Source organism: Marmota monax, unplaced genomic scaffold, assembly GCF_021218885.2.
Source record: "Marmota monax isolate L192 unplaced genomic scaffold, Marmota_monax_Labrador192_F-V1.1 WCK01_AAM20220418_F8-fsc00020, whole genome shotgun sequence".
Classification (NCBI taxonomy): Eukaryota; Metazoa; Chordata; class Mammalia; order Rodentia; family Sciuridae; genus Marmota; species Marmota monax.
In genome coordinates this window covers 20,731,671-20,759,284 of record NW_026692912.1, presented here as the reverse complement: position 1 = coordinate 20,759,284, position 27,614 = coordinate 20,731,671, and the positions used below count along the sequence as shown (strand labels likewise).

General features: G+C 55.6%; 1 protein-coding gene across 18 annotated transcripts in view; it reads right to left on the bottom strand.

Moving 5' to 3' along the window:
- The window catches only part of Dnm1 (dynamin 1), a 41,254-nt gene that overhangs the window by 5,416 nt on the left and 8,224 nt on the right, over positions 1 to 27,614 (bottom strand). For 11 of the 18 annotated variants that reach the window (XR_009227448.1, XR_009227449.1, XR_009227450.1 and 8 more), the window contains exons 2-18: positions 22,582 to 22,655; positions 22,220 to 22,369; positions 21,727 to 21,930; positions 21,369 to 21,467; positions 21,125 to 21,285; positions 19,969 to 20,111; positions 19,713 to 19,848; positions 19,455 to 19,522; positions 16,601 to 16,739; positions 12,210 to 12,296; positions 9,536 to 9,606; positions 9,320 to 9,371; positions 9,098 to 9,109; positions 6,717 to 6,830; positions 2,999 to 3,108; positions 2,136 to 2,247; positions 1,218 to 1,388 (exon numbers count right to left, since the gene is read on the bottom strand). Coding sequence is in view for 13 of the 18 variants with exons in the window: in XM_058581801.1 (XP_058437784.1) it covers positions 1,218 to 1,388; positions 2,136 to 2,247; positions 2,999 to 3,108; positions 6,717 to 6,830; positions 9,098 to 9,109; positions 9,320 to 9,371; positions 9,536 to 9,606; positions 12,210 to 12,296; positions 16,601 to 16,739; positions 19,455 to 19,522; positions 19,713 to 19,848; positions 19,969 to 20,111; positions 21,125 to 21,285; positions 21,369 to 21,467; positions 21,727 to 21,930; positions 22,220 to 22,369; positions 22,582 to 22,655 (1,903 nt within the window). In the remaining 5 variants the exon portion in view is untranslated. Of the gene's footprint in view, positions 1 to 1,217; positions 1,389 to 1,689; positions 1,702 to 2,135; positions 2,248 to 2,998; positions 3,109 to 6,716; positions 6,831 to 9,097; positions 9,110 to 9,319; positions 9,372 to 9,535; positions 9,607 to 12,209; positions 12,297 to 16,600; positions 16,740 to 18,243; positions 18,383 to 19,454; positions 19,523 to 19,712; positions 19,849 to 19,968; positions 20,112 to 21,124; positions 21,286 to 21,368; positions 21,468 to 21,726; positions 21,931 to 22,219; positions 22,370 to 22,581; positions 22,656 to 27,614 lie in introns of all 18 variants that reach the window. The other 7 variants (XM_046451950.2, XM_058581804.1, XM_058581803.1 and 4 more) reach the window with 5 other exon arrangements.

The window sequence follows — 27,614 nt, the reverse complement described above, 5'->3', positions numbered from 1 at the left end:
TAGCAGCTGTAAATGTGTGCCTAGACTGAGTGAAACGCGAGTCTGTGCATGGGGATACGTTGTTAATGTTCCCCTTAAAATCTCCAGGTGTTACTCTGCACAGGTTTTGCGTTATTCATGGCTGAGATTTTGACACCCAGTCTCATTTACTCTTTATTCAAATACACGTGGAGCACCTGTCGCGTGTCAGGCATTGAGTTGCTACACACTGTATATGCATTGAATCTATTATCAACATCTATACTTTACATGTAAGGAGACAGGCTTAGATTGGGTAGTTTATTTTCCCAAAGTCACACAGGGAATTTGTGGCAAATCCAGGATTCAAACTTAGTTCTACTTCCCTGGGGACCTGGTTTTTCACTAAGCCACAAGTTATGAAGGAGCTGGAAAATGTCTGGGGGTTCTCAAAAGGTGCTGCTCTTGGAAAACATTTATGTATGTTTGGGACAATTTGGCTATGTGCATCTGCTTTTTCAATTGTAAATTTCATGAAATCTAAATTTAGATCATTTCCAATGGCAGTTTAATATCTGAATCGGATTTGGAAAATTTAGTAGAAAAGTATGTAAAGTATCTTGCTAATATTCTAGATGAGTACATACTGAAAAGAATATTTTTGATATCATGGACTTAAAATATAAAGTTTTGTTTTCTTTTGGTCGTGTGTGTGTGTGTGTGTGTGTGTGTGTGTGTGTGTGTATGTTTTGCTGGGAACTGAATCTGGAGCCCAGAGTCTTAAGCATGTCAGGCACAAGCTCTACCACTGTACTATATCTCCAGTTTTCTTTTCACTTTTTTTTTTTTTTTTTGGTACTAGGGATTGAACCCAAGGGTACTTTACCACCAAGCCACATCCCCAGCCCTTAAAAAAAAAATTAATTTTGAGAGAAAGTCTCACTAAGTTGTTCAGAGCCTTGATAAGTTGCTGAAGCTGGCTTTGAACTTGTGATCCTCCTGCCTTGGCCTCCCAAGCCACTGGGATTACAGGCCGGTGCCATAGTCCCAAACTACTTATTTTTTTTAAACATGGCTATTAGAAAATGTAAGATTATAGACTAAATCCATGTTATATTTCTGTTGGACAGCTCTGGTCTGTATATCACTTCCCTTTTGAGACCTGGTCCCTTGGACTGGCCAGTGTCTCCCTCAGATTGCCTTCCTCCCTGGTCCCATGGGAGCACCCATCCCCCCACCCCCTGCAGCGATGCACGTACATTGTTAATCATGAGGTGCATGATGGTCTTGGGCATGAGGTCCCGCACTGTCTTGTTGACAATGGCCATGTATGAGTCTACCAGGTTCCGGATGGTCTCCACCTGCCGTTCCAGCTGTGGGTCCATGGAGTGCATGAAGCTGTCTGAGCCATTCTCCTCCGACTCGCTGGCCTGCCATTGGGAATAGAAGGGCGTCGGCATGGCCACGTCTGGGCAGCCAGGCTGCAGGCATACCAGGACCCAGCCCTCCAGAGCTCTCAGGAACACTGAAGCGCAGAGAGCAGCGCAGGGCTCTGCCCACCCCTGTGCCTCTCATTCAGCTTGTCTCAGTTCTGACTCTAGTGCCTAGACTTTGCCTCAGTTTCCCCATCCAGACATTAGAGAAGGACATCTCAACTTCCCTGTGTGAAGATCTGGACAGACTGATACCAGGCTGGAGTGCCTGGCAGGAGACAAGGGAGGGCACACTCACTTTCTCCTTGTCCTGGGAGGCCCACACCAGAGCCACAGAGGCCACCACATCAGCATTGCCACCGCCGCCACCACCAGGGAGCAAGACGAAGCAGACACACAGAGGAAAAGAGGAGCAATTGAGTGAACCCAGGGCACTGCACCCCAACTCTATGACGACTCTAGACACTGCCAGAGCAAGAGCAGAGAAGAGAGGCAGCCACAAGAAACCGCCATCGAGTGAAGGGGTGCAGGAAATGCCATCTGTGGCAGGACAGGGGACACACAAAACCGCCACTAGAGAAGGATGGGAGGATCAGAGCACTTAACTCTGGCGGGGTGGGGGTGCCTGCTCTGTGAACCACATAAGGGCTCAGAAACCTGGCATGACTTGGCCTCTGTGAAGGGGAAGCCCTGAGGCCTACGGTACAAGCAGCTTGCCCCTCCCCTCCCTGCCCTTCCTCTCACCCCAACACGCTCGGGGTACACGCCAGCCCTCAGGAAGGAGGCCTTCCAGCTGTCCACCTCCTCCTGTGTCTCACAGGCCAGTTCCAGCTGCCGATAATCCTTGTAGACATTCCTGCAAGATGCAGCAGGCAGGGAGGGAAGTGGGGTGGAGCCCCACCCCTGGGGGTTAAGGGCAGGCCTGGACTTTGAGATTGTCACACTTAGGGTCCAGCCTTGGCTTTGCAGTATCCCAGCTGTGTGACTCCAAGCAAGTCCCCTCCTCTTTCTAAGGCTCAGCTTCCTCATCAGCAATGATTGTTCTCTTATGGTTATTGTGAGGCTGAAAAGTACTTGGAAAGGGACCAAGCCCTGAACCGTAGGGACACTAAAGCATGCAGCCCTGGCTTGGGACTCAGACCTCTACTGGCACCTTCCTGAGGACTTTCCCAGGGGAAGTGGTGCTAAACCCTCATCTCTGAGTAGGAGAGGCCTGCAGGCTGGGGCCTGGGGTTGTGGGTGAGAGGCCTGGTGCTGCCACTGGCCCCAGAAGAAACTGGGCAATGCAAGAAGGGACAAGGTCTAAGCAGGACTCTTCTCTGTCCCCAGTGCCTGTCAGAGCATCAGTGCAGATCAGGCATTAAGCAAATGACTGAAAGGGAGGGAGGAAGGAAGAAGGAAGGGCAAAGAGAGGAAGAGGAAGAGATCTAGACATGATGTCCAGAGCACAGGACAAAGTCAACAGATGTGGGTCAAATAAATGGCTCCTTGTGAACCTCGGGCAGGTCCTGCTCTTTCCTGAAAAGTACCCAGTTTCTACTCAACAGGAGTGTTTGGGGGCTTGCAGAACCTGGGGCCTCAGCAGCCCCGCTGGGCCAGACAGGTACCTCTGCTCTGTGTTGAAGAGGGCAAATATATGCTTGCTGGACATGAACCCCTTCTCCACGTCACGCAGCTTCAGGTTATCCACAGACAGCATGTATTTCTTCTCTTTCTCCTGTGGGTGGAGGGAGGAGCCACGGGTGAGGTTGGCATGCCATGCCTCAGTCCCCAAGTGTTCCACGCTGGTCAGCACCTAGGGCTGAAAAGTACGTGGAAAGGGACCAAGCCCTGAACCGTAGGGACACTAAAGCATGCAGCCCTGGCTTGGGACTCAGACCTCTACTGGCACCTTCCTGAGGACTTTCCCAGGGGAAATGGTAGGCTTCTGGGTGCTAGTCCCTCCCACCACACAGGTGCTGCCCAATAAAACCTGTGGGACCCTGACTTGAATGGGCACCACCAGCGCCCCCTGACTTCAAGCCAATCCAGCAGCCCTGCATATACCCCAGAGCCCAAGGCGCTGGGGAGGCAGGGGAGGCAGGGGAGGCTGAGTGTGGGTCCCACAGCCCACCCTAAGCGAATCCTGGAGGCAAGCCAGGCCAGCCCCAGGCAGGGACAGCTCACACAAGTCTTTCTCACCCCTGGCCTGGTGGCCTCTGACTTCATTTCCTGACTACAGAGACAGGGAAGGGGGGCCACCAGCCTGGAGCTCCAAAGGGCCAGCTCAGCCCACTCCCCCAGCTGCCCATGTGTTAGCAATCAGACGCACAGCACAAGCCCAGAGATGGAGTGTCTGTGGTTGTGCACGTGTGTGGTTACATTTGTGCAAGCACAGGCAAGCCTAAGCATGCATCCTGTCACTGTTCTGTGGGTGTTCATGTGTCTGTGGTACACAGAGGTATGTGCACGTGTGAGTGTGACCATGCTGTGTATGGGTGTGGATGTGTGCACACTTTGTGGAAGTGGGGCAGTTGTGAATGCCTGTGTGTTTGCGTGCATGTGCCCACAGGACCTGTGCGTGGGAACACATACAGTGTGTTCTACATACAGTGTAGTAGTGTCCTATATGTAGTGTCCTACATACAGTGTGTGCAAGGAGCTAAACATGTTTGGTTGGCCCGTAGTGTGTATCTGTGAACATACATGCATCTCTAGGCTGCTGTATCCCAGGGCGGGGTTCAGGGATCTCAGGAGAAGGTGTCCCAGGCCAGGGCTCCAGGAGTGGGAGGGGTTTCTGCTCCACCCAATTGCCCACCCAACACCATGGGACCTGTGTTGGAGGGATGATCTCCAGGGGACTCAGGATCTGGACAGGAAAATCACTTAAGGTCCAAGTAGGGAAGCTGGGTTTAGGGGGACTTTATTTCCCCGTCCTGGCGCGTCATCCTTTCCCCCCTCACCCCCACACCCGACTGGCCCATGCAGCCACATAAAGCCCTCTTTATGCCAGGCGGGTGGCCGCTAGCCCCAGAGGGCGGCTGGGGGAGGAGAGGAGGAAGTTGCACACACGGCCAGGGAACATCTGGAACCGTTCGAGGGAGGCCCGCCACCCGCCCTGCGCTTGGGGGTTGGACACTAGGTAGGAGCGGCCTCCTCCCCCACCCCTCCTTTCCTGCCGGCCAGCCCCCTCCCCAGGCCCCTCCTTCCCAGCCCAGCTCCCGCTCACCCCTGCCACGTCAAAGGAGGCAGAAGGGGACTCCAGAGCAGAGAGGGGACTGCGGCTGGCGGGGCTGGGGCTGGGGGACACGGGGCCTGGGTTGGGGGGCCTTGGGTCTCCAGGCCATGGAGCTGAAGCTACACCGGACAGTCGGACACTGCAGCCTGGAAGACCAGAGGACACCTCCACTCCGTCTACCCAGTGTTTAGACTATCTGTTCAGGACTCCCGCATTGTACAGTAGTCTGCACATTGGTTAGGCTGGGCTGGGTTAGACCCTCGGCGCCGCCGCTGCAAGCTGGACCGATCCGCCTGCCATCCCAGAACCGGAGCCCGCAGCTGGGGCAGGGGACTTGGGGGCACAGGGTGGGCTGGGAGGATGTGCAGAGAGATGGGGTGCCACCCTGCTGTGGGACTGGTGGGGAGTGGGGGGGTCAGGGGAGGAAGGCTGGGAAGACGGGGTCCCGGGGAGCTGGAGAGGTGGGCAGCGCCTGTCTGCCCCGAGGGCCTCCCTCACCCCAGACGCAGGCAGCTGGGGGGAGAAGGAAGCTGGACCCTAGCCTCTGTGTGCCTCCATGTCCCCAGCAGTTCTGGTGCAAAAATCTACTCACACCCCTGCCACACACCTCCACACGCACCAGCACAACTCACACACAGACACTGACGCCCATGCCTGCGCCCCAGGCACACTCACACTTCACAAGTGCACACACACGTGCACGCACACACACCCAGACACACAGTCTCACAGCGTAACACCCTTCCCCCACCCTTACACCCCAAACTTCCCACGCGCTCCCTCCCTCTCAAGCCCCCATCCCTACACGCACACCCCAAGCATAGGCACGCAGAGTCACACTGAAGCACACATTCACACCTGGTGCTCACACCCTAAACACACCCATCTGCACACCCCCTACAACATCCACAAGCTACAGCCCTGTGCCCCAGACACAGAACACAGGCCCCCCCACTCCTCAGCCAGTTTTCACACACAGCTAAACTCCACCGTACACACAAGGCTTCAGAAGGACCCATACCCACAGGTGTGAGGACAAGGGACCCTCTCAGTCAAGTTCACTCCTCCCCAGTGTAGCCAGGCACAGGGCACAACAACCCCCTGGCCCTGTGTAAGAAGCCCCCATAGAGTAACACGGGACCCATGGAGGGGTGTCTAGGGAGCCTGCCAGGGTGACAGAGCAGGAAGCCACCCCCCAACGGCGCCCCACACCACCTCACACTCCATCCCTTCCAGGGGCCTCTGGACTCAGGGAGAGGCCAGGGTTAGGGTAATGAGGTCCAGATGGCTTGGCGCCCCCACCAGTGACGACAGAGGGCCCCGCCCAAGGGGGGAGGTGGGGCCCCTGCCCAGAGCAGACTTGGAGGAGACAGGGACCAAGGAGGGGACATGGAAACCAAAATCACTGGCCCCCCACCCCAAGACTTACTCCCCATCGACAGCACCCTAACCTCCAATGGTCCCCTCAGGAAGAAGGGGGGTCCCTTCCCCCACTCCTTGGCCAGCTGGAGTTCATTACCACAATCTCCCCCAGCTCTCCCTGTTCTCTCTGGTCACCTCTGGAATCCAGATGTGGACGCCAAACAGACTCATTCTTAAAGGAGACCAGCAACAGGGGAGGGAGGTGGCAGGGGTTTCCGGGTGCCCTAGTGGCAGGGAGGTGTTCTGTGGGTGGCCCTGCAGGGCACCATCGCTCCTTGCCCCTCGGCCTGGAAGCACAATGGCCAGCTCCCTTGGATATCAGGGGCCCGGGGGACTGGGGTGCAGGGGTTAACCGCATGTCTGGCAGCTGGACTCGTGTGTGTCATGGGCCTGTAGGGGCCATGGAGGAGGCGGCACGCCCTGGAGTGAGAAAACAGGAAGGCCACTGGACTGACGGGTCAGGGCCCACCCTCTCCAGGGCACTCAGCCCGAGCTCCCGGGTCCCACCAGCCCACCTTCTCCTTTCACCTTGGGCGAGAGAATCCTCCCTCAGAGCCCGGGACTGGCTGCCTCCGAACCTTGCATCCTACTCTACCCATGAGTCTTTTATGAGACTTTAAAAAACCCTGTGGTGTGGTGGAGGACACTCCAGGTGCAGGACAGGGTCTGAGCCTGACTCTGCTCACCTCATCATCCTTATACCAGGAAAGATTCTCAGCAGTCAGCACAAACCAGTACTCCTTGGAACCCCCCTTCATGATGCCAATATTATTGATGGTCAGCCAGCCCTTCCGGATGACCTGGACGGGAAGAGGCAAGGAGGTCAGTGGGCAGGGGCCAGGCTTCCCCATGGAGGATGGGGTAGGCAAAGAAAGGCATTTAAAAGCCCACCCCCGCCAACACTTGGAGGCCCAACTGGTCAGGGAGGGTGAAGGCCAGACCTTTCCTGGTTTGAACCACAAGTGAACAGAGTAGGAGACAGAGGAAGGCAGAGGTCAGCTCCGAATGAGGGGCCTCTACAGCAGAGCTCTCTGAGCAAAGGGCTGGAGGCTTTGGTTGAGAGTGAACTCCCTGTTGATGTAAGTGTGCAAGAAGCTGTGGCTGAGTGGGGAAGACAACCGCAAGGGTCTTTTAAGTTTTAGGTCTAATCTTCCTAAGACTTACTTCTGACCTCAGGGACTCTGCACATGCTGTTGTTGCCTCTGCCTAGAAAGTACTTCCCCTTCCTTTGGGTGTCAACTCAGGATTTACGTTCTCATGCAGGCCCTCCCTGGCCCACCATGTAAACCAGGATCCCCATGATAATCTTTGATCACTCCCTTAGGTCTTCTATAATGATGACAGCAATTTTTTTTAATATACTGTGTGTGTGTGTGAGAGAGAGAGAGAGAGAGAGAGAGAGAGAGAGAGAGAGAGAGAGAGAGAGAGAGAGAGAGAGAGAGAGAGAGAGAGAGTATCTGTTGATGCAGCATCCTCTGCTAAACTGTGAACGCTCTTGCTCATAAGTGTAACCCAGAGCCCTGCACGATTCTTGGAAGACTCGGTTTGTTCTGTGGTGTGAACAATGAATGCTACACTTGTACGGTTCTAGCAATCTTTGCCCCATGCTCCCTGGGGTAGGGGAAGCGGATGAATTACCTAGACCCTCTTCTTCATAGGGAAAGCTCAGAATTACAGTCAAAGTTCCCTTTTCATGACAAAAAGCAGCGGTCCCCAGGACTGTCCTGAACACTGCCATAGACCAGGACCTGTGAATGCCACTCCACTGGCAGGGTCACTGTCCAGAGAGGATGAGAGAGCTGCTTCTCTCTGGCTCTCACCTCCTTGCTGCATCTCTGAGCTTCCAGGAAAGACCCAAGGAGGCCTGGACCTGCTTCTGAAGCCCCAAAGCCCTTCCGTGGCACTCCTCACCTGAGAAGTCAAACCTCACAGCCAATCAGCAGCCAAGCGGAGGGGGGATCACAGGGGCCTTGGCAGGTTAACAGGGACACAGAGACAGGTGTCCACCATCTCTTGCCCGCCCTATCAGTCCGGCAAAAAGCCCTGCAGTGTCTTGTCACTATCTTTGGAACTGAGTCCACTCCATATCCCAGGATCTGGCCAGCAGGGCTGCCACCTACTCTCTGCTGACCTGCAGCCTTCGTCCTCTCCTGACCACTCCCAGCCCTGGACTCTTCCCTGCATATCCAAAGCCCCTCTCTGCAGCCCCAGCGCCAGAGAACTCCCACCCTACCTGGAGCCCTCAGGTGGCAGGGGAGGCTCTGCCTCCTGTCCAGGGACTGACACCTGTGAGTTCTGGCTCAACTGCATTTTCCTAGGACATTACGTCCACTCAGGCCTGTCTTTTATGGAGGATCTACTACGCACCAGGCTAGGGGCTTGGGGATGAGGACTTAATAATGAGCAAGACAGACTCAGCCCTCCCCTTGGGCCTGGGAGAGAAAGAGACATTGAGCCAACAGTCACACCAACACCTAGATTCTTACAAGGAAACTACAGTTTGGGGAGACTACTGGGGAAAGTGCTGATGCTCTAGGGCTCGTGTGTACAGCTGGGGTCGAGCAAGGGCTCCTGATGAGTGGTTTCTGCAGACATATGAAGGAAGAAGAGCAGGAAGCCAGGTGAGGAGGGACTCGCCTCTGGACTTCCTTCATCTCTTTACCCAACTCTGGTGAAGGCCATCAGCTTCCTACAGGCCTGTCCCCACAAGGATGAGTGGATACACTCATCCAACATCCACCCCAGTATTCACTCGCCCATCCATTCATCCACCCATCCATCCAACAGATGTCTAAGGAGCAGCTCCTAGTATCAGGCCACCTGCCCACATGGTCTAACTCTGCCTGAAGCAGGTGCTTGGCTCACGCACCCTGATGGATGGGTGGATGGGACCGTGCATGGCTCGGCCTTGCTTGGCCAGTGAGCAAGTGTGGGACACTCATGTGCCAGTGTGTGCAAGTGATTCAAGCCAAAGGGTGCCCTCTTGCCCACTGCAGACCCCCATTTCCAAAGGGCCCCCTCCTCCCCCTCACTACAGAAGCCAAAGAACCCCAGTCCTGGTACTCACCAGAATCTCATCCTGCAAAGAGGTAACCATAGCAACCACGAGAAGCATCGGGGAGAGAGGAGAGAGGGTTACTGAGGCAGAGTGGGATGCTTGTGGCTGGCAGATGACAGGCTCCCTGGCCCCCGTAGGACCCTTCCCCTCAGGGGAGGGGGGTTCTCAGAGCTTGGCGTCCTTCCGGCACCCTCCATCCCTCGAGCCGCTGCGATGCTGGGGCCCACTCACCTGGTTGCCTGAAGCCTTCTTCTTGTTCATCTGGTTGCTCCTCTGCTGAGCACTAAGAGGAAGGGAGGGAGGAGTCTCAGAGCTTCTCAGCCCCACCGCCCACTGTGCAGGGGCCACAGGACCCAGAGGGCTACCCTGGCAGGCTCAGCCCTGTGTCCGCCTACACCTGCCACATCACGCAGTGTGTCACCTCTGCTGCGCAGGGAGTGTACTCACTTGGCAAAGCCTATGAAGTCCTCGTGGTTGGTGTTCATGTAAGCCAGCTCAATATCGATGAGAAGCATGACCTTCGGGGTTACGCAGGTCAGCAGCAAGTGGAAAAGACCACAAAGTTTAAAAATGGATGACCATGTGGGAGAAAAACACTTGCAGCACATACAGAAGGTTAGCATCCATTAAAACCACCAAGTTAATAACAATAAATTCCCTACAATCAGTGAGTGAAAGATAAAAGAAACACAAATTAAATAGCCAACAGTCAAAGAGTCAAAGGCCATGAATGGGCAATTCATGGAGGAAAAGGGGCTCACCTTCAATAATAGAGAAATGTAAGTTCAACAAGGAGGCCCTTTCTCAACCTATTAATAATAATAGGGGGCATTATACTCTTAGTGGAAGAGTTTGTTGTTTGTTTGTTTTTGGTGATGCTGGGGGCTGAATGAGGGCCTCCCACATGCTACCACTGAGCCCCAGCCCCAGCCCAGGTGGTATAAATTAACTTCACCTCTTGGAGGGCGCTTTGGCGATTTTTTAAAAATATATTCACTTTACTTATTTTTATGTGGTGCTGAGGATGGAACCCAGTGCCTCACATGTGCGAGGCAAATGCTCTACCATGAGCTATAACCCCAGCCCTGGCAATATTTAACAACAACACTGAAATGCACATACTCCCTTCCAATACGCTCACCAATTAAACAAAGGTATAGGTACCAGAGCGTTCAGGGTAGTTTATTTTTGTTGTTGTGGTTGTTATATGTTTGTTTTGAGACAAGGTCTCACTATGGACAGCCCAGGCTGTCCTTGAACTCCTGGTCGGATGATCTTCCTGCCTCAGCCTCCCCGTAGCAGGGACTATAGGTACCACCATGCCTGGCTGCAGTATAATTGGTAATAGAGAAAAATTACCAAGAAGCCAGTGGCCATCAGAAGGTGAAGTAGATTATGGCACTCCCTAAACCACAGGCTGCTGCTGTTCAGAAGAATAAGGAGAACTTCTAGGAGCTGTCTTGGGACAACACTTCCCCAGGCACATTATGAAGTGAGAAGAGACTCGTGAGGAGGCAGGCTGCCTGCCCAGCTCCCACCTGGCTGCTTCCTGGGAGCCTGGGGCCTGTCCTCACTGAGCCTAAAATCCTACAAATGAGATGCTTCTGCCTCACAGGGCTGGCGTAGACACAATGAGGTGAGGCCGGCATGCGCCCAAAATATAATAGGTGCTCAAAGATGTGAAGTGCTATAATTATCTTTAGAGGGAAAAAGGGGGGCAGACACACAGCAGGATGGTGGCTCTTGAAGACAAAGGTGAAGTTTGCAAAGTGTGTGTATGAGTGTGAGCACTCAGGACAACGCCTGTGTGGGGACACACCAAACTGCAGGGGTGGGGAAGGGTGAGTGGAGGTGCACTTACTCGCAATTTAATCACTTCTATATGATTTGAATGTTTTATTGGGTATTGATCACTTTTGAAATTAGAAAGAGACTAATAAAGATTTTTAAACATGACATCAACAGCAAAAATACGAGTGAACTGCAGACGTATCATTGTGGAGGAGATGTGAGGACAGGAGTGGGAAGTGGGAGCCAGAGATGAGCACAGGCAGAGGGGTGGCCGAGGCGGGTCAGGGAAGAGTGGTATAACGGGCCCTGCTCCTCTCCACTCCTCCCGGCTCAGAGACAGCATTCAGTGACCATGTCTGTGAATGAATATTTGATGAATGCTAACCTAAAAGGAAGGAGTTAACCACAAGGAGTATAAGGTGAGCCCGAGAAACAGCAAAGAGAGGCCCAAAGAGAGACAACAAGAAAGACGGAGGCCAGAAAGCCGAGAAAGCCAGACTAAGAAAGAGAAGGACACACGATGGGAAGGTAAAATGGCTCAGCCATGTGGAAAACAAGATGGCGGGTGCTCAAGAAACTAAACATAGGGCTGGGGATGTGGCTCAAGTGGTAGCGCGCTCGCCTGGCATGCGTGCGGCCCGGGTTCGATCCTCAGCACCACATACAAACAAAGATGTTGTGTCTGCCAATAACTAAAAAATAAATATTAAAAATTCTCTCTCTCTCCCCCCCTTCCCTCTCTCTTAAAAAAAAAAAAAAAAAAAAAAAGAAACCAGCAATTCCACTTCTGGGTATAGACCCAAAAGAAGTGAAGGCAGAGACTTGAAAAGATATTTGTACATCCATTTTCATAGCAGAATTAGTCACAGTAGGAAACAAGGGCTGGGGACATAGCTCAGTTGGTAGAGGGCCTACCTGGCATGCACAAGGCCCTGGGTTCAATCTCAGCACCACACACACACACACACACAGGACAAAGATTCTGGAACGTGCTACAAGACACAAGACGGATGAACTTTGGAGATATACTAAGTGAAATATGCCAACACAACAGGGTAAATACCATATGATTCCACTCATGAGGGGCCTAGTGTAGGCAAACTCCCAGAGAGGAGAAAGGTGGCTGCCAGGGACAGGGAGGGGGTGTGGAGAGGGGGAGTCAGTGTTTAATGGGGACAGAGGTTCAGTTTTGGGAGATGACAAAAGTTCTAGGGACGGCTGGTGGTGACACTGCACCTCAGTGTGAATGCAGTGGCTCGTGTTCTGCGTGTTCTGCGTGCTCTACCACAGCAGGAGAGACAGGGGCAGGGAGGCGAGGGGCAGCGCTCACCTGCTCCTTGGTGCGGCCCTCACGCTCCCGGATGTGGGTGGTCACGATGCGCTCCATCTCCTCCCGCAGCCGAGGGTACTGCTGGAGCTGGGAAGGGTGGGAGGCGAGAGAGCCACGTGCACGGGGGCCATGGGAGGGGCCCCGAGGCCCACCAGAGTCTAGGGGCCCAGGGACAAGGGGACAGAGGCGAGGCGGGAAGAGGGCCCGGGATCCCAGGAAGCTGATGGCACCAAGCCACGGCCACCCCTAACCCCAGCGCGTGATTCAAAGGTCTTCCTGGCTGCGGGCCCTCTCTGAGGCCTACTGGGGCAACTTCTGGTGGGAAGGGCAGTTCCGGTGGTGAGGAGCACCACAGGAACCAGCCTGCTCCCTGGACAGCTGCCATCTTGGAGAATGACCAGAGGGATGGAGACCTTTGAGGACCATTAGCTCCCAAGGTGTGCACTGGCCCTTGGGGGGGCTGCCCTTTGCCTTCCGAAGGCCTGGAGGGGCAGCTGGGTAATCAGGTGGGGAAGGGCCTCGAGTCCTATCCAGGAGGAATTGGGGGGGTCAGGGCCCACGGTGCCAGTTGGCCTCCTGAGTCAGGCTGGGCACAGGCAATGCTCCTTGTCAGAGCTGAGGAAGGGGCAGGTTTGCAGGGGGAAACCAGCAGTCACACCAAAGGACATGCAGGAGCCACAGGCATGCGAGGGCACGGGGACATGCGGAGGTGGGGGTGCCAGCAGCATGAGCAGTACCCCGCGGGGGCCTGACTGGGCCCTGGGCCCTCTTGGTAAAATCCACCCAGTTCTGCCTCCTTTTGCATGCACCTGCCTGACGCCATCGTCCCCAGCCTCCTCTGCCCAGCTCCCGGCTGGCAGGCCAGGCTGACTCTACCCACTCCTTGGAGCAGCACCCATTTCCCCAGCTTCTCCAAACTCTTCCCCTCTGCTTGTGAGTCCCATCATCTCAGCCACACTGAGCTCAGCCACCTGGACAAGGCCAAGGTGATCGACTGCACTGCAAGTGGCTGTTGGATGTCACCTCTTCCAGAAAGTCTGCCCCAACCAGACCACTGAGAGCTGAGTTAGGGGCCTCCCTGTGGCACCCAATCTCCCTCGTCCAAATGGGCAGTCCTTGTCCCAAAGGCAGGGGTGGAGGGGCCAGGCATGCCTCCAGAGCTCAAAGAGGCATGTAGAAGGGATGGGGGAATGAATGAAGGATGATGTCTTTGCCCTTCTTGTTGGGCTGAGTGGGCACAGAGTCCCTGACCCTCTGGCTTGTGAACAGCTCTTCCTCAGGGAGGGAGGCTCAATGAACTTCGGATGGTGTGGCCCACACAGGGGGACCTCCAGTCCTGCTGTCTGCCCTCCCTACGTCAGACCCAGCTGGGCCAAGCTAAGACAGCTCCCTGTCCCTCTTCCCATGCTTGGGTCCAACCCCTCGACGGACCCCCCTGTGTAGGAACAGAGCTGGAGTTTGGTATGCCTGGGTCACAGGTGATTCTGAGGGCAAGACGGAGGCCAAGGAGCTGGGAGGGGGCCAATCAGGGGGATGCGGAGAGAAGCAGTACCCTGGAGGGCAGCCCAGGAGAGGCCGCCGTGAGATGCCTAGGTCCCACGGTTCTGTGGCTGTGCCAAGGGTGTGGCTGGGTGGCCCAGCGCAAGGGACCTGGGGAGGGGCGGCCTGTGAGCAGGGGCTAGACATACTGCTGGCGGGACCCAGTGGACCCTGCTGCCCCTCGAGGCTCAGGGAGGGGCCCCCACTCCTCAAAGTCTCCTAGTCTGGGTAGATTGTGGACTGAGTCATCACTACTGGACCTCTGAAGTGGCCCCCAAGGCTCCCCTTCCCAGAGCAGGGTGGGAGGGGGGCAGGAAAAGGAGGGAGGAGGGAGTATTTTGCCAAAGAGCATGACCCGTCCTCCCACCGACTGCCTGGATGTTGCATTTCTCAAGTTTTCCACGTGTCACATGTGGCAGGGCAGCCTCAGCCCCTTGGAGGGTTCTGTTCCTTGAGCATCTTTTTCCATCCTGGCTGCTCTGAGCATTTCCAGACCTCCAGCCAGTTTTTGAAATGGAACTTTTCTCTCTCAGCTCTTGGCTGAGCAGGGCAGGCAGCCTGGAGCCCACTGGCTTAGCGGTCAGGGCTGCAGCTCCTAGAGCACAAGGCCCTGGGTTCAAAGCCAGTCCCTGCCTGCCAGGTCTGCTCAGAAAAGCCACGGGACCACCCTGAGTCTCAGTTTCTCTGTGGGGTTGCTGAGAAGATGGAGTAGCACCCGCTGCCCCCTGCATCAAAGTCTGAATTTCACCCAGAGACAGAGAAGTCTGATTCTAGCAGGGCTGGCAGTAATTAGAATTAAACATTTATCAAACCTTCAGCAGGAGTGATTTGCTCAGCTCAAAAACTTAGGAAGAAAAAAAGAAGACAAAGAGGATGAGTTTTGCCAAAGAAAAAATAATTACTGTCCATTAAACAAATCAAAAGGCAAAAGAATTATCTTCCTCCATTTAGACCAGTTTTCCATTCTAAAGTTTTTGTTGGCCAATTTTTCCACTCGCAAAAATCAGACATATAAAAGAATTGAACACAACTAAAATTTGTGAAATAGAAATAGAAAGATTACTATGTTCCTTTGCCTGCTCACAAAATAATGTTTAGCAATTTGGTGAATGCAACTTGGGGATTTTATCACTCAATGTACATTAATTTTCCCAAAATACTATATACATTCTTCTCTGAAACAATCATGTTTTCCCTCACAGGACATTCTGGAGGGACATGTGACTACAAACAAATATGTCTTGCCCTTTTAATAATAGCTGTAGCATTCCACTGTCTGTGTGATAGTGTACATAGCATTGATCCTCTTGATGGGCATCTGGGTCGTTTCCAAAATTTTACCATTTACAATAATTACTGCTTTCCTCTTGGAATGCAAGTCAGCAAAGTTTTTAAATTTTTATCTCTAGAAATCAGCCTTCTAGGAATCTAGATGAAGGATAGCCCTCAACAAAGAATATAATACATCTTCATGTACAAAGATGTTCACTGACAGGTTATTTATGTATAATATCAAAAAACTGGAGACTACCTAAATGTTCCATAACAGGAAAACCACAAGAAACTAATTCAATAGAAGCTCGTGTTTCTATTCTCAATCTTTCTATGGACTATGTACTAGTAGCCCTGAAAAATGTATGTTATTAAGAGAAAAAGCAGAATGCTCATATATTCCCAGTGTGTCTCCAAATAAAATAAACCAAGATGTAGAAAAAGGTTTCAGAGAGATAGTAAAGTTTTGGGAAGGTAATATCGCAGAAGTTATCAAAATGATAACTGCTCACCAACTACTAACCAGGTCAAAAGAAGAAAAAGAAAACAGGAAGGAGTTAAAGCACCCTAACTGTCCATCAGTAGGATACTGAGGACACAGGTCATCCATGAGGCAGCAGTGGCATGCCCCTGGCAGCTAAGGGGCATGGGACCAGTCTCTGGGCAATGGCATGCAACATTTCACAACCCGGTGCCCGAGTACAGAGGAGCCAGGGGGATAATTCCTGAAAACTCAAAGTTAAGGCAGCCGTGTACCCACCCTGCAGCACGGGAGATTTCTCAGGCCCAAGAGAGACTGGGCTTTAGCCCCGAGACTGGTTCAGGCTACTTGTGGGGTGCGGGCAGCACTGGAGTCCTGGGCAAGCTCCCGCAGGCAACAAACTCTCTTGTAAACCCCTGGAAGATGCGCTTTGGGTGACCTGGCTAAAAATCTTCAAAATGCTCAAGAGTAGACAGATAGGAAAAAGGCATCTAAAGGATCACAGACAGCTCAGAAGAGGCCGGCCCTGCCAAACACGCACGGATCATGAGTAATCCCATCTGCTTTTAGGCAAATTGGTTTTGAGGGACTGGGATGGCTCCCCACCCCAGGAGGCTCTGATCCCAGATCCCTTCCTAAATCGGAATCTCCTTCTGCTTTTCCTTTCTGAAACTGTTGGGTCATTTGTAAAATGGGGATGACACTACCCACTTATTAGGGTGGTCGAGAGGATTAAGTCACACACTAAGGGCAAGCCCTTAGCCCTGTGCGCTCACACAGTAGCTGCTCAGTAAACAGCCTCCATCTCTTATCATCCTTCTCATCCTAGTGGGTAGAAAGGGGTCACTGAGGACACTTGAGCTGCAGCAAAGTCCTCTGGCAGGGACAGGAGCCTGGGGGGACCATAAGCCCAGGGAGACCCAGGGTTATCAGTTGGCAAGAAACATCAGCCAGGGACCTCCTGGCCTGCACGGGTGTCTGGGTCTCTGCGGGGAGCCAAGAGGCTGCCAGTGTGTTTGGCAGACGGTTCTGCCCATGGGAGGCCGTAGCCACAAAGAAGGGACGGCCAGGCCCAGCCCCTCCCAGGCGGCCGCCATACCTTTTCACTACACTTTCTGATGGTGGTCGTGAGCTCACTGACTACCATATCCACACACTTGATACTGGGCTCTTTGAGCTTCTGCACCTGCTTTTTCACTGTGGCTTCAAAAGCGAGGTCAGGAGTGAAGAGGCCCGTCCTGCACCCGGGGAGGAGGGATCAGGGAGAGGAGGGGGTGAGAGCCAAGCAGCCGGGCTCCAGGGGTGGGGCAGGATGGCACAGGCATGGGGGAAGAGAGAGAGACACCGACACAGAGAAAGAGAGAACAGAAGACAACGTGAGCGTGGGACCCAGCCCTCCCTCCCCACCCGGGATCAGACCTCCCGGGCGCTGCCAAGATCCCCCAGGGCTCTGTGGGGATGGCCAGAGGTCTCAGGGGCCAAGCCCCTAGCCCATACAAGATCCCTACTAGTCAGACCCTCACCCCCAGACTGACTGCCCCCCCCCACTCTCCTCAGCTGCTCTAAGTTACCTGCGCCTTCTTTTCCAGTTCCATTTCTGTCTACAGCCTTGGGTCCTTCTAAGGAGCCGACCCAGGCTAAGACAGGTTAGGACCCCACCCACCCATCCTGCTCAGTGCTAGGATTCCCAGTGCCACCTGCACTGGCTTCATCCTGATTTCTCCATCTCTACCAGGGCTGCTGCCCAGGCTGGGCACTGCACAAATCTAAGGGCCTCCACTTGCATAAATTGTGATGCAGATGAGGCCTCCCAGAGGGCAGTGGAGCAGCCTGACCTCTGCTGTCCAGTTCCCTGCTCTACTCCTGCCACTCTCCCCAAGGGGAACCCCCTGCCTCTCCTCCAAAGGGGCCTGGGGAAATCAGTTCCAAAAGACAGAAAGAGAGAGAAGAAGAAAGACAGGAAGTGAGGTGGCAATAGCGGGCCAGGGTGGCAGTGGGGGAGGCAGGGAGGGAGGCTCGGGTGGGATCAGTGAGCTCTGGACTTGGAGCCCAAAGCCCTGGCCTAACAACACTGCTGCCACCTCTTAGCTGACATGACTTTGGGCGAGTCACTTGGTCCCCTGAGCCTCAGTGTTCCTGCTGTGAAATGGGGGCCACCGTCCCTGCCCTGTCCTTCTCCTGTGGTTCTGCAAGGCTGGATGACATGGCAGGGGGAGATGGCTCGTCCCTGGAAGGCTGGATGTGAATGGAGGGGAGGGGAGGGCCTGAGTGGGGGTCCTGAGCGAGGGTGGGGTACGGGTGGGAAGATGAGGGACAGCAGGGGATCATGATACCCGCTGGTCCTGGCCCCCTGCACCCCTCTGGCTCCCAGTGCCCGAGAAGGCCTGGGCCTCATCTACATCCTCAGTTTTCCCCAAGACCCCTCCCTAGAGCATCCCAAGGTGACTCCACCTCTGTGGGCGGGAAGGGGGCTCAGGTACCCTCAAGCCCTATCCTCTCTGAGCTGGGGGGACCTCGTGGTGGGCTCTCAGGGTAAATGGCCAGCCACCATACCAGTCTCCCCAGCTTCCAATCCCTTGGTCCCCAGGGCTGGAGCTCGGGGTTCCCTCTGCTGGCCTGTGGCTGCCTGCCTCCCCCACCCCGCTGAGGCCTGTACATGCTACCGAGGAGGCAGTGGGGACTGGGGAGGGAGTGCCCGGCAGCAGTGCAGGGTAGGGACAGAGGCAGGCTGGCCCGGGTTACCTTCTTGGTGCACTGTCTAACGGTGCTGATTAGCTCCGAGATAACCATGTCCACACACTTGAGACACGGTTCTCGGATCTTCTTCACCTGCTTTTTCACAATGGTCTCAAAGGCCATGTCTGGGGTAAACAGCCCCGTTCTGAACGCCCGGAGCGGGAGAAGGGCACAGTGTCACAGGCCAGCACCTGCCAGAAGTGACAGGCCAGGGCCCCTCCCAAACCTCTGAGCTGGGCGGGGGCGGGGGTCCCATTACTCTCTCTGGGCTTCAGTGTCCCCACCTGTCAGATGGGTGAAGGGATTCTAATGAGGGGCTTTCCCTACATGGTCTTTGGGGGCAAGACAAGGGCTGCTTGTGTGCATTCATATGTCCTGCTGCCTCTCAAGTGGTCCTACAAAAAGCCCTGTGGCCAGAAATGGCTTGGCAATGGCCAAACTGGGTTCTCCCGAAGAGCCGCCCAGGAGTGAGCACCTTGGCCAAGGTGCTCATCAGCAGGTAAACTCCAAGTCCAACCTGGGATTTTCTCTTCTAGTTCCATTTCTGTCTACAGTCTTGGGTCATTCTAAGAAAACCGAAATAAATCTGCAGGAACCCAGGGACATTTCAGCGTGGCACTAGGAAGTGCTTCACATTGTTCTGCTGCCTGGAGAGACTGAGTGAGCACAGTGCAGACCTGCGTCTCTGCAGGGGTCTGAGCTGTCAAGGAGAGAGTCTGCCTCCCAAGCCTTCCTGCTCCACAGGCTGGATGGCCTCGGGAGGTGGGCGAACGGTCAACACTGGGCTGATGGGGATGGGGGAGGGTGTGGTGGGTTGATGCTGTGCCCCAGGCCCTGCCCAGTGGTGTGGGCACCTTTGCTCAGTAACCTGGCTAGGACTGGGCGGAGATGCCTCACCCTGGGGAAGGGCAGGGCCCAGCCCTAGAGGGTACTTCGCAGGCCATCTGTACTGTGGGCTCTGTGCCCTGCTCCCAGGCCCTGCTCCAGGGATAGTAGAGGAGGCCATCGGGTTGCAAGGAGTGCAGTGGTCCAGCCCCCCCCATCTGCCTCCCCTGGCTGGAGCCTGTTGAGCTGGGAGCTAGGAAGTTGGGATTGAGGGGACTAGGAGCAGGACTCTCAGGTCCTTCCTGAGGGGGGCCACTTCCCTGCTCTCTGCGTCAGAGCTAACCCCCCCTGCCCTCTGGGGTTCAGCCCCCCTCCCTGGCCCCAGTACGTGCCTAATGCCATGGATATTCTTGATGGCATAGCTGATCTCCCTTCGAAGTTCTTTCTCATCAAACTCCATCTATGAGGACAACAGAGAGAAAGATGGTCAGGGCCTGTCCCTGCTGCGTGGGAGGCCCAGACAGGGCCCTCCCCACTCACAGGGCCGAGCACCAGGGCCTTTGGAGAGTTAAGCAAAGGACCACATCAGAATGTCCTGGGTGGGAGTGGAGACCTCCTGAGTCCTCCATCCCTGGGGCTTCCTGTCCTACCTTGACTAGCTCAAAGGGGAAGCGTTCATGGAAGATCCGGTTAATGCGGGCTCCCCCAGACAGCTCATAGGTGTCGATCTGGTCTCCAGAGCCCTCAATACGCTTCTCAAAGTCCACTGCAAACTGCTGGACCATCCTGTGGAGAGAGGTATGGCCCCGTGGAGAGAGCCCTGGGGAGTCCCGTGCTGAAGAGGGTGTTGAGAGGCTGGGGCGGGGACAGCTCAGCAGTGGGACGTCAGGGCTGGGAGAGTCTCACTGGAGCAGGGCCTTGGTCTTCCGTGCAGGGTCATCAGGGCGGAAGTTCTTATACTCCTCCACCTCCTTCTCGATGGACAGCAGCTGGCTCTGCAGCTTGTTCCGCAGCCCAGGCAGTGTGTCCCGGATGTGGTTCGTCAGTTGCTGGGTGTGAAGGTGAGGAAAAGGTTAAGGCCACAGAACCAACCCAGCTTCCCAGGGAGCCAGGCAGAGAGCGGGCTACCAGGGGGCCCCGCGTATGTGGTGAGGTGGACACTGGAGGGATGGGCATGGGGCCACCGAGGGCTGCCCTGTCTCCAGAACAAAATCTTCTTGCAGGCAGGCTTCCATTTGGCATGAGTACACAGAGGTGTATTATTTGAATTAATGAGCACATAACTCAATTTTCAAACAAAACCAGAAACCCGGATTTGTATTTGACATTACTTGATTTTTGACCAGTTTAACGTTTTCAGATATCATAAAGGACAAACCAAATGCCTCTAACGTAGGGGAGGCTGAGGGCTGCCCCCTCATTCCCTCTAGGGTTCAGCCCTTCAGGTAATTCTCAAGTTGAGGCGCCCACTCTCACTAGGTCCCCCCACACTGTATCTCCCTGTATCTTCCCTGTATTCTATGAAACAGGCTCTGGCGACATTTCCCCATTTCATAGATATAGGAATACAGGTGCAGAGAGCTGGAGAGTGTCTCAGTGCAGGCTGGAACCCAGGTCTGTGGCACTCCCCACTGCCTCTCTCCTGTCAAAACCCACAGCCCTGAGTTCTAGAGGCCCATTCCAGATGGAGAAGCACCCAGGGAAACCCCGGGGGGTGCTGACCCCAGTCTAGGATCCATCTCTCCTCATCTCGAAAGGAACCAGGTCTTCAGCTGAGTACACACCAATCATGGCCCCCAAACCAAGCCCTTGTTGCTGCCCCCCTCCACACGAGGTCTTGGCCTTTTCTGTGTCCCAGGAGTCTGGGGTTCCCCAGGCAGGTCCCACACAGGGTCAGCTGCAAAGCTCTGTGGCCATGGGATGTGGGCAGCCTCCTTTGCTTTTCTGGGTGTTTGTCCGTCTGCATGATGGGTGCGAACCTCTCAGTCTCCCTCAAGATACATTTAAATTACTCTTTGGTCATGCTGGTATCTCCAGGCCCTATCCTAGCCTGTGCCCCTACCTGGTTGAGGACCTTCTGCAGGTAGGGTGTCCCCATGCGGTCAGCCAGGTGGCGATAGGATGGGTGGGAGAGGAAGAACTTGCGCTCAGCGGCCAAGGCAGCCGTGATGTCCTTCTTGCCATCTATGTCCTTCTGGCTCCTGTTCACCACCCCAATGTAGCCTGTGGGCCAGTCAAGGTCAGGAAAGCGGCCTTCTCAGGAGTGTCCAGAGGGGCAGGCAGTGGGTAGGGGAGTGGTCGCCTACCTCTGCGCAGGGGGAGCAGCTTGTTCTCCAGCACATCCCTGGCATCTGTGCCCTCATCCATCAGGTCCAGCTTGGTGATGACCCCAATGGTGCGCTGACCTGGGGGTGGGCAGCAGGAGGGCAGTCCTCATGTAGACCCGCCCTCAGGAGGAAATCCCCAAGCCCACCCACCCTGCTCCCCCTCTCCCTGCCTATCTCCTCACCCACTCCTGGGACCCCTCTTATATTTTACACAGTGACGTTTAAAAGCATGAATCTGCTCCCACCGCTATTCCACCTAGACCCTGCAGGGGCTCCCCCTAAACTAAGAAGCAACCACCCCCGGGCCTGGCACACGGACTGCCAAGTGGGAACCTACCCTGGGGGTCCACCTCCTTGGCCACCTTGAGGGCATCAGAGTTGGCCAGGTCGGAGTTGGCAGGGGACACCGCCAAGATGAGGCAGTTCTCCTTGGTGACGAACTGCATAAGCATGTCTCGGATCTGGAACTCGATGTCCGGAGGCTGGTCTCCCACCGGCACCTTGGTCATTCCGGGCAGGTCCACCAGCGTCAGGTTCAGTACTGGACAGGGCGACAAGAGGGATGGCTCAAGGCAAGGGGCATGACCGTGGGCGCGCAGAGTTACAGAACAGGGTCGGACCCACGGGATCCGCGTGGGAGCGGGGTCTAAGGAGGACCAGGGTAGGGGCTAAGGATGGGCGGAGCCACGGCGGGGTGGAGCTCGGGCTAGCAGGGCGTGGAGGGGGGGCGGCTGCGGGGGCGGAGTCTGCACCAGAAACGGGCGGGGCCCAGAAAGTGGCCTGGGGGCGTGGCTAGGCAAAGAAGCCAGGAGGGCGGGGCCAGGTCTCACCGTGCGGCGAGTAGACCCGCAGGTTTATCGGCACCGGAGAGATGCCCTTGTTGGTACCGGTGACCCGGTCGGTCTCGGCCTCGATTTCCAGGCGCACCTCCTCGAAGTCAGTGAACTTCTTCCCCTTGCAGTGCAGGAACTCCGCGTATTCTGCTCCAGAAGCGGGTAGAGGAAGGGGGCGAGCATCACAGTCCGGAACCCACCAGCGCCCCATCTCCCACCAGAAACAGACTGCAAACACTTTTATCTCCCTTGTTCAGGTAAGGAATGGAACCCGAGGAGGGAACGAAGCCCTTGCTTGGTAACTTTCAAGTTCAGTAGAAAGGCAGCCCCTCACCTTGGGGCTGATGGAGAGCATGTACCTGTGTTAGCATTGACCAGCTGCAGGACCAGGGGACGTCGCGTGACAATGCCAGATCCTCGCGGCAAGAAGTCCCTGCAAGGAGTCAGGGATCAGAGGAAGGTCAAGATCAGGAGTACCAGTTCTGCAGCTGGGAGATCCAAAATCCCCTTAAAGTGCTGACCCCACCGAACCTTAGAACAAGGGCTTCAGACCCTGAAGGGGTGATGCCACCCAGAAAAGTGGAAAACACCCTCTTCCAAGTCCCCACATAATTTATGCACCTAAGCTGCCAGGAGACTACACCAGCAATTCCCCAGATGCCTCTTAGATATGCCCTGTGTTGGTTCAGGACCAACAGGAAGTTCCTGCCCCAACCCAGCCTCAGCCATTCAGCCTGGGGGAAACTCAGGTATGGCTGGCCTACACCCTCAGTGTCCAGTGGCCACAGAGTGGATCCCGAGAAACGGCCCTGCACTTCATCCCCTTCCTTTCACTGTGGGGAAGGGCAACATCTCACTTCCCTTTTCTCAGGTCCCATCTGGCTGGAGTTGAGGACAGGCAGATGCAGGGGGGAGGAGGCAAGGAAAAGAACTTGGGCTTCAAAAGTGCCCACTGTGTGCCAGCTGCTTTGTGGGCCATACCTCTGGACTCCATACAGTAGTCTCAGGAGGTAGTTGCTGTTACTATCCCCATTTTATGGATGAGGAAACAGATTACGCAACCAGTACCTAGCAGAGCAGACCTGGACTCCATCTGTTCTCCCGTGCAGTGAAACCTCTCTGTTCTCAGCCCCCCATGGATCCAGTCCCTATGGATCTGGACTGAGGGGTCACAAGTCATCGGTCTCCAGACCCAACAGTCCAGTCCGTATTTCAGACATGGCTCATGCTGATGTCAACCCCAGCTGTCCTTTTGGCTGAGTCTTGAGGGTGCAAGTACTCTGTCCTGTCAGCTCTTCTTGTTCCCGCACCCACCCGCCTCGCCCTATTCCACCCCAGGCAGACACGAGGGCAGAGGCCTCTCCAGGAATCAGGCTGTCATGGGATCCCCAGGACCCAGGAAAGGGGGAAGCAGGCCAGAGCCTGAGGGACTGTGGCCAGCTGCCTCCCCATGGAGCAGCACATGGAGACCGCGAGGGGAACACACAGGACTGACTGAGCCAGAGGCAGAAGCCAGGTCTCCCGCCACCTGCCCAGGGCCTGACTCAGATTCAAGGCCTGGAGCAACAGAGAGGCCCAGGGCTCCCAGGTTCAAGGCCCCCTGTTGGAGCCCTCGCCTGAGCCACCTCTGGGGAGAGCAGAGCTGGTGAGGAGGAGCCAGTGGGAAGGAGATGGGAGGAAGCTTCTGCATTTTCAGGTGCCAAGCAAATTTCATTGTTGCCAGACTATGAGCTGCAGGAGGGCAGGGCCAGCACTTTCTCTCTGTCACAGATCCCAGGGCTCAGAATCCCAGTATTCCAGAGGTGCTCAATAAATTCTGAGTGAATCCCAACTCCTCAAACATGCTCTGATATGGAAATTATAATTTTACAGATGAAGCAATTGAAGCTCAGAGAGGGGAAGTGACTCACTCAAGGTCACACAGCAGAGCTAGGATTATTCTTCTCCTTGCATCTATTTATTTATTTATTTATTGGTGGTGGTGCTGCTGGGGATTGAACCCAAGGCCTAATGCATGCTAGGCAAGCAGTCCCAGCTGAGCTATAATCCCAGCCCCCAGAGCTGGGATTATCGTAGAAGTTGCTTTTGTTGGTTTTGTTTTCTTGTGGTGATGAGATTCAAACCCAGGTCCTTGCACGTGCCAGGCAAGTGCTCCACCACTAAGCTGCCTCCCCAGCTCCAGAGCTGAGATTCAAACCAAGTGCAGGCTGGCCCCCAGAGCCTGGAAACCTCCCCATCCAACTGTGTCACCCCCTAAACCCGAGGAGCCAGACTCAACTTTTTATGTAATTCAATTCAATCTGATCTGTGCCAGGCTCTGTGCTAGGCCCTGTGCTGGGCCCTGGGGACGGGAGATGATGAGTCAGACAGCTCCCCACCCCAGGCGCTCGCAATGTGGCGGAGGAGACAGGCAAGTAAACAGAACATGCAAGTCTGTGTGGCCTGCACTGCAGAGTGGCTGGCACATAGGGTGGGGCCTCCTGGGGGGACCTCCTCCTTTATCTCTCCTAGGTGTTACTCAGTGACTCCTTGGGAGACAACCCCTCAGTTTTGGGGGACCCCCAGGACCGTGGAGATAGGACAGCTGTTCTCATAGAGGCTTCAGTGGGCGTGGGGGCCTGGGGTCCACCTTCTTCCCCATCAGCTCCTTGCCCAGCAATACCATGGCAACTGCTGTTGCCATGGAAACTGCAGGAGGGGCTGGAAAGGCTGGGACTCCCCACGGAGAGTCCCCCAGGCAGAGACATGGACCTTGCCTAGAGTTCTTCCCCCAGAGGCATCCCCCTTGAGCAGACGGGCCCACCCCTGAGCGTGGAGGTCTCTGAGGTGCCAAATAGGGAGGGGGTATGCAGAGCCCAGGGCCCACCTAGGCAGGGTGATGGGTGGTCCGCGGCCTGGACCAGCCTGCCCCACATCACTGCCTCCCTGGGGCTTCTTCAAAGGACAAGCAGCTTATGGACAGCAGAGATGAGCGGGCAGGGCCATGTCTGGGGGAAGAGTCTCTCCTCGGCAGGGTGGGCATGGGGGTGCCAGGGAGGGAGGTGTCCCATTGCTCTCAGGGCCCAGGTGCACAGAGTGCGGCACACCAGGATTCTTGAGGCAGCTTGTGCAAACGCACAACCTTCAGACATGCAGGGAGGCGGAATCCAGATTCAAACCCCATCCCCACATGGCTGTCTTGCTCCCTGTCAAGTTTAAGGCTCACTGGCTGAGTGGTTCAAAGCCCGTGCAGGCAGATGCCCTGGACTGGAACCCCACACCTGCCCTTCCCCGGCCTGGTGGCCTTGGTCACGTCCTTTCACTCTCCAGGCCTCAACGTCCTCGGGCGTCACAGTGACCCTGCCTCCTGCACTTCCCTGCCCGCAGCAGTGGAGGATCCACGGAGCTGGTTCACACCAGAGCTGAGCCCAGGCCTGCCCCGCAACTGGAGCGGGCTGCTGAGGGTCCCCTGATCTCACTGCCCCCTGGGATGATCCCCAAATTCCATCAACGATCCCCAAATCCCACAGAACCCTCCACCTCACTTCTTCTGGCCACCAAATTGAATCTCGGGATCCTGATCATGAAATGTTAGAGGGAAGGATGGGAATTTGAAGAGCGGAAGCTTGTGGACAGTGTCCCATTCCTCCATAACTGTCCAGAAGGTGGGACCAAAGTCCAGAGAGGGCAGGGAACTGGGAGGGCACACGGCGATGGAGAGAAGGCCCGGATGGGCCGAGAACCTGGAGGCCAGCTTCCCAGTCCCAACGACTTGACAGACAGCGCCGAGGGCGGAGCGTGGCACAAGGGAGGGCTCAGGCAATGCGGGAGAGAAGGAGCCTGGTCGGCCATTCCTTCCCCTGCCTACGCTGTCCCACTCGGTGCCTGTTAAGGCTAACAGATCCCTGGGGGGAATCAGCCTGATCCAGCCTCCAGTCAGTGGCACCCCTGCACCTCCTGCCCAGCTCCTGCCCAGCTCCTGCCCAGGCAGAGGGAGGACATGCAGGTGCCCAGACAAAGTGTCCGGGGCCCAGCAGCGGCGGCGGCCTCGTGCTGCTCCACGCGGGGGAGGTGGATGGTGGCCTGCCAGCTCTCCCACTCATTTCGAGCAGATGGTGGCTTCCCAGGGAGGCCTTGCCTCGCCATCTGCAGAGGCACCTTCAAACCTGGAGCAGAGAGGACAAAATGAACACCTCAGGACCTCCAAAAGCCACCCACTCCCTGTCTGCTTTGGTACTGTCGCCCCCGGAAGGGGGTCTGGAGAAACTGCACCAAAAGGCTGAAGGGACCCCATCTCCACTCTAGGAGCTGAGATTCGGGGCCAGAGCCCAGGGATCCTGGTTCCCAACCCTGTTGCATAAAAGTGACAGTGGGGGGACCCACCAGTTCTTGGGCTTTGAGGTCAGACCTGCATGGACTTGTGTGGCCGAGGGCAAACAACCACACCTCTCTGAGCCTCAGTTTCCACATCAGGAAATCAGGCTGCTCCGAGGCTTATATCAGTTAATGCCTGAAGAACTGGCTGCCATCGCGAAGATAAATAAAGACGACGCTTCTGAGCCGCGGAGAGGGGTGGGGCTGTGCTGGGTGCTGAGCGGCGGGGAGCTAGAAGGAGGCTCTCCAGGCAGCTGGCTGGCCCGGGAGCTGGAGTGTGTAAGGCCAGATCTTGTCCTGAAAATGGAAGGCAGGGCTGGGCAGGCTCCAAGGTGCCCTCTGAGGCAGGGAGCTGGGCGCGGCAGTGGGTGGGCCAAGAAATACAGCAGGAAGGGGTGAGTCTGCCCTGGGCGACAAGCCCCTCTCTGTTCCCAGCATCCCAGAGGCCCCAGGGAGCCCGAAGCTGCCCACATCACAGCGCACGAATGCCAAGATGGGGTTCACATATTTTTTTTTTCAAATGTTTCTACTTTTTAAAAAACATATATTCTTTAGTTGTCAATGGACCTTTCTTTTATTGGCTTATATATGCGCAGTGCTGAGGGTCCACCCCAGTGCCTCACACAGGCTAGGCAAGTGCTCTGCCACTGAGCCCCAGCCCCAGCCCCAGCCCCAGCCCCAAGGTTTAGATATTTCAAGACAGTTCCTTGACAGTCCTGCTGGTCCCAAGAACAGGGACTGGGCTGGCGCTGTTTCCCACCATGTCCCAGCACCTAGACACTCTGTGGCAGCACCCAGATCACCCTGCCCAGTGCCGGGATGACTGGAAGGTGAGCCCTCAGTGCCCTCTCAGCCTCACTGGGCAGGCATGGAGACCCAGGAGCAAAGGCCGACGTGTCTGGCCCCAAGGTTGTGGTCAAGCTGGTGACAGGATGGGGTGGGCACCAGGGCTCTGGACCAGCACCCTGTCCTCGTCTTCCCCACTGAGGAGGATCTACTAACTTTCCTTCCTCCCTCCCTCCCTCCTTCCTTCCTTTTC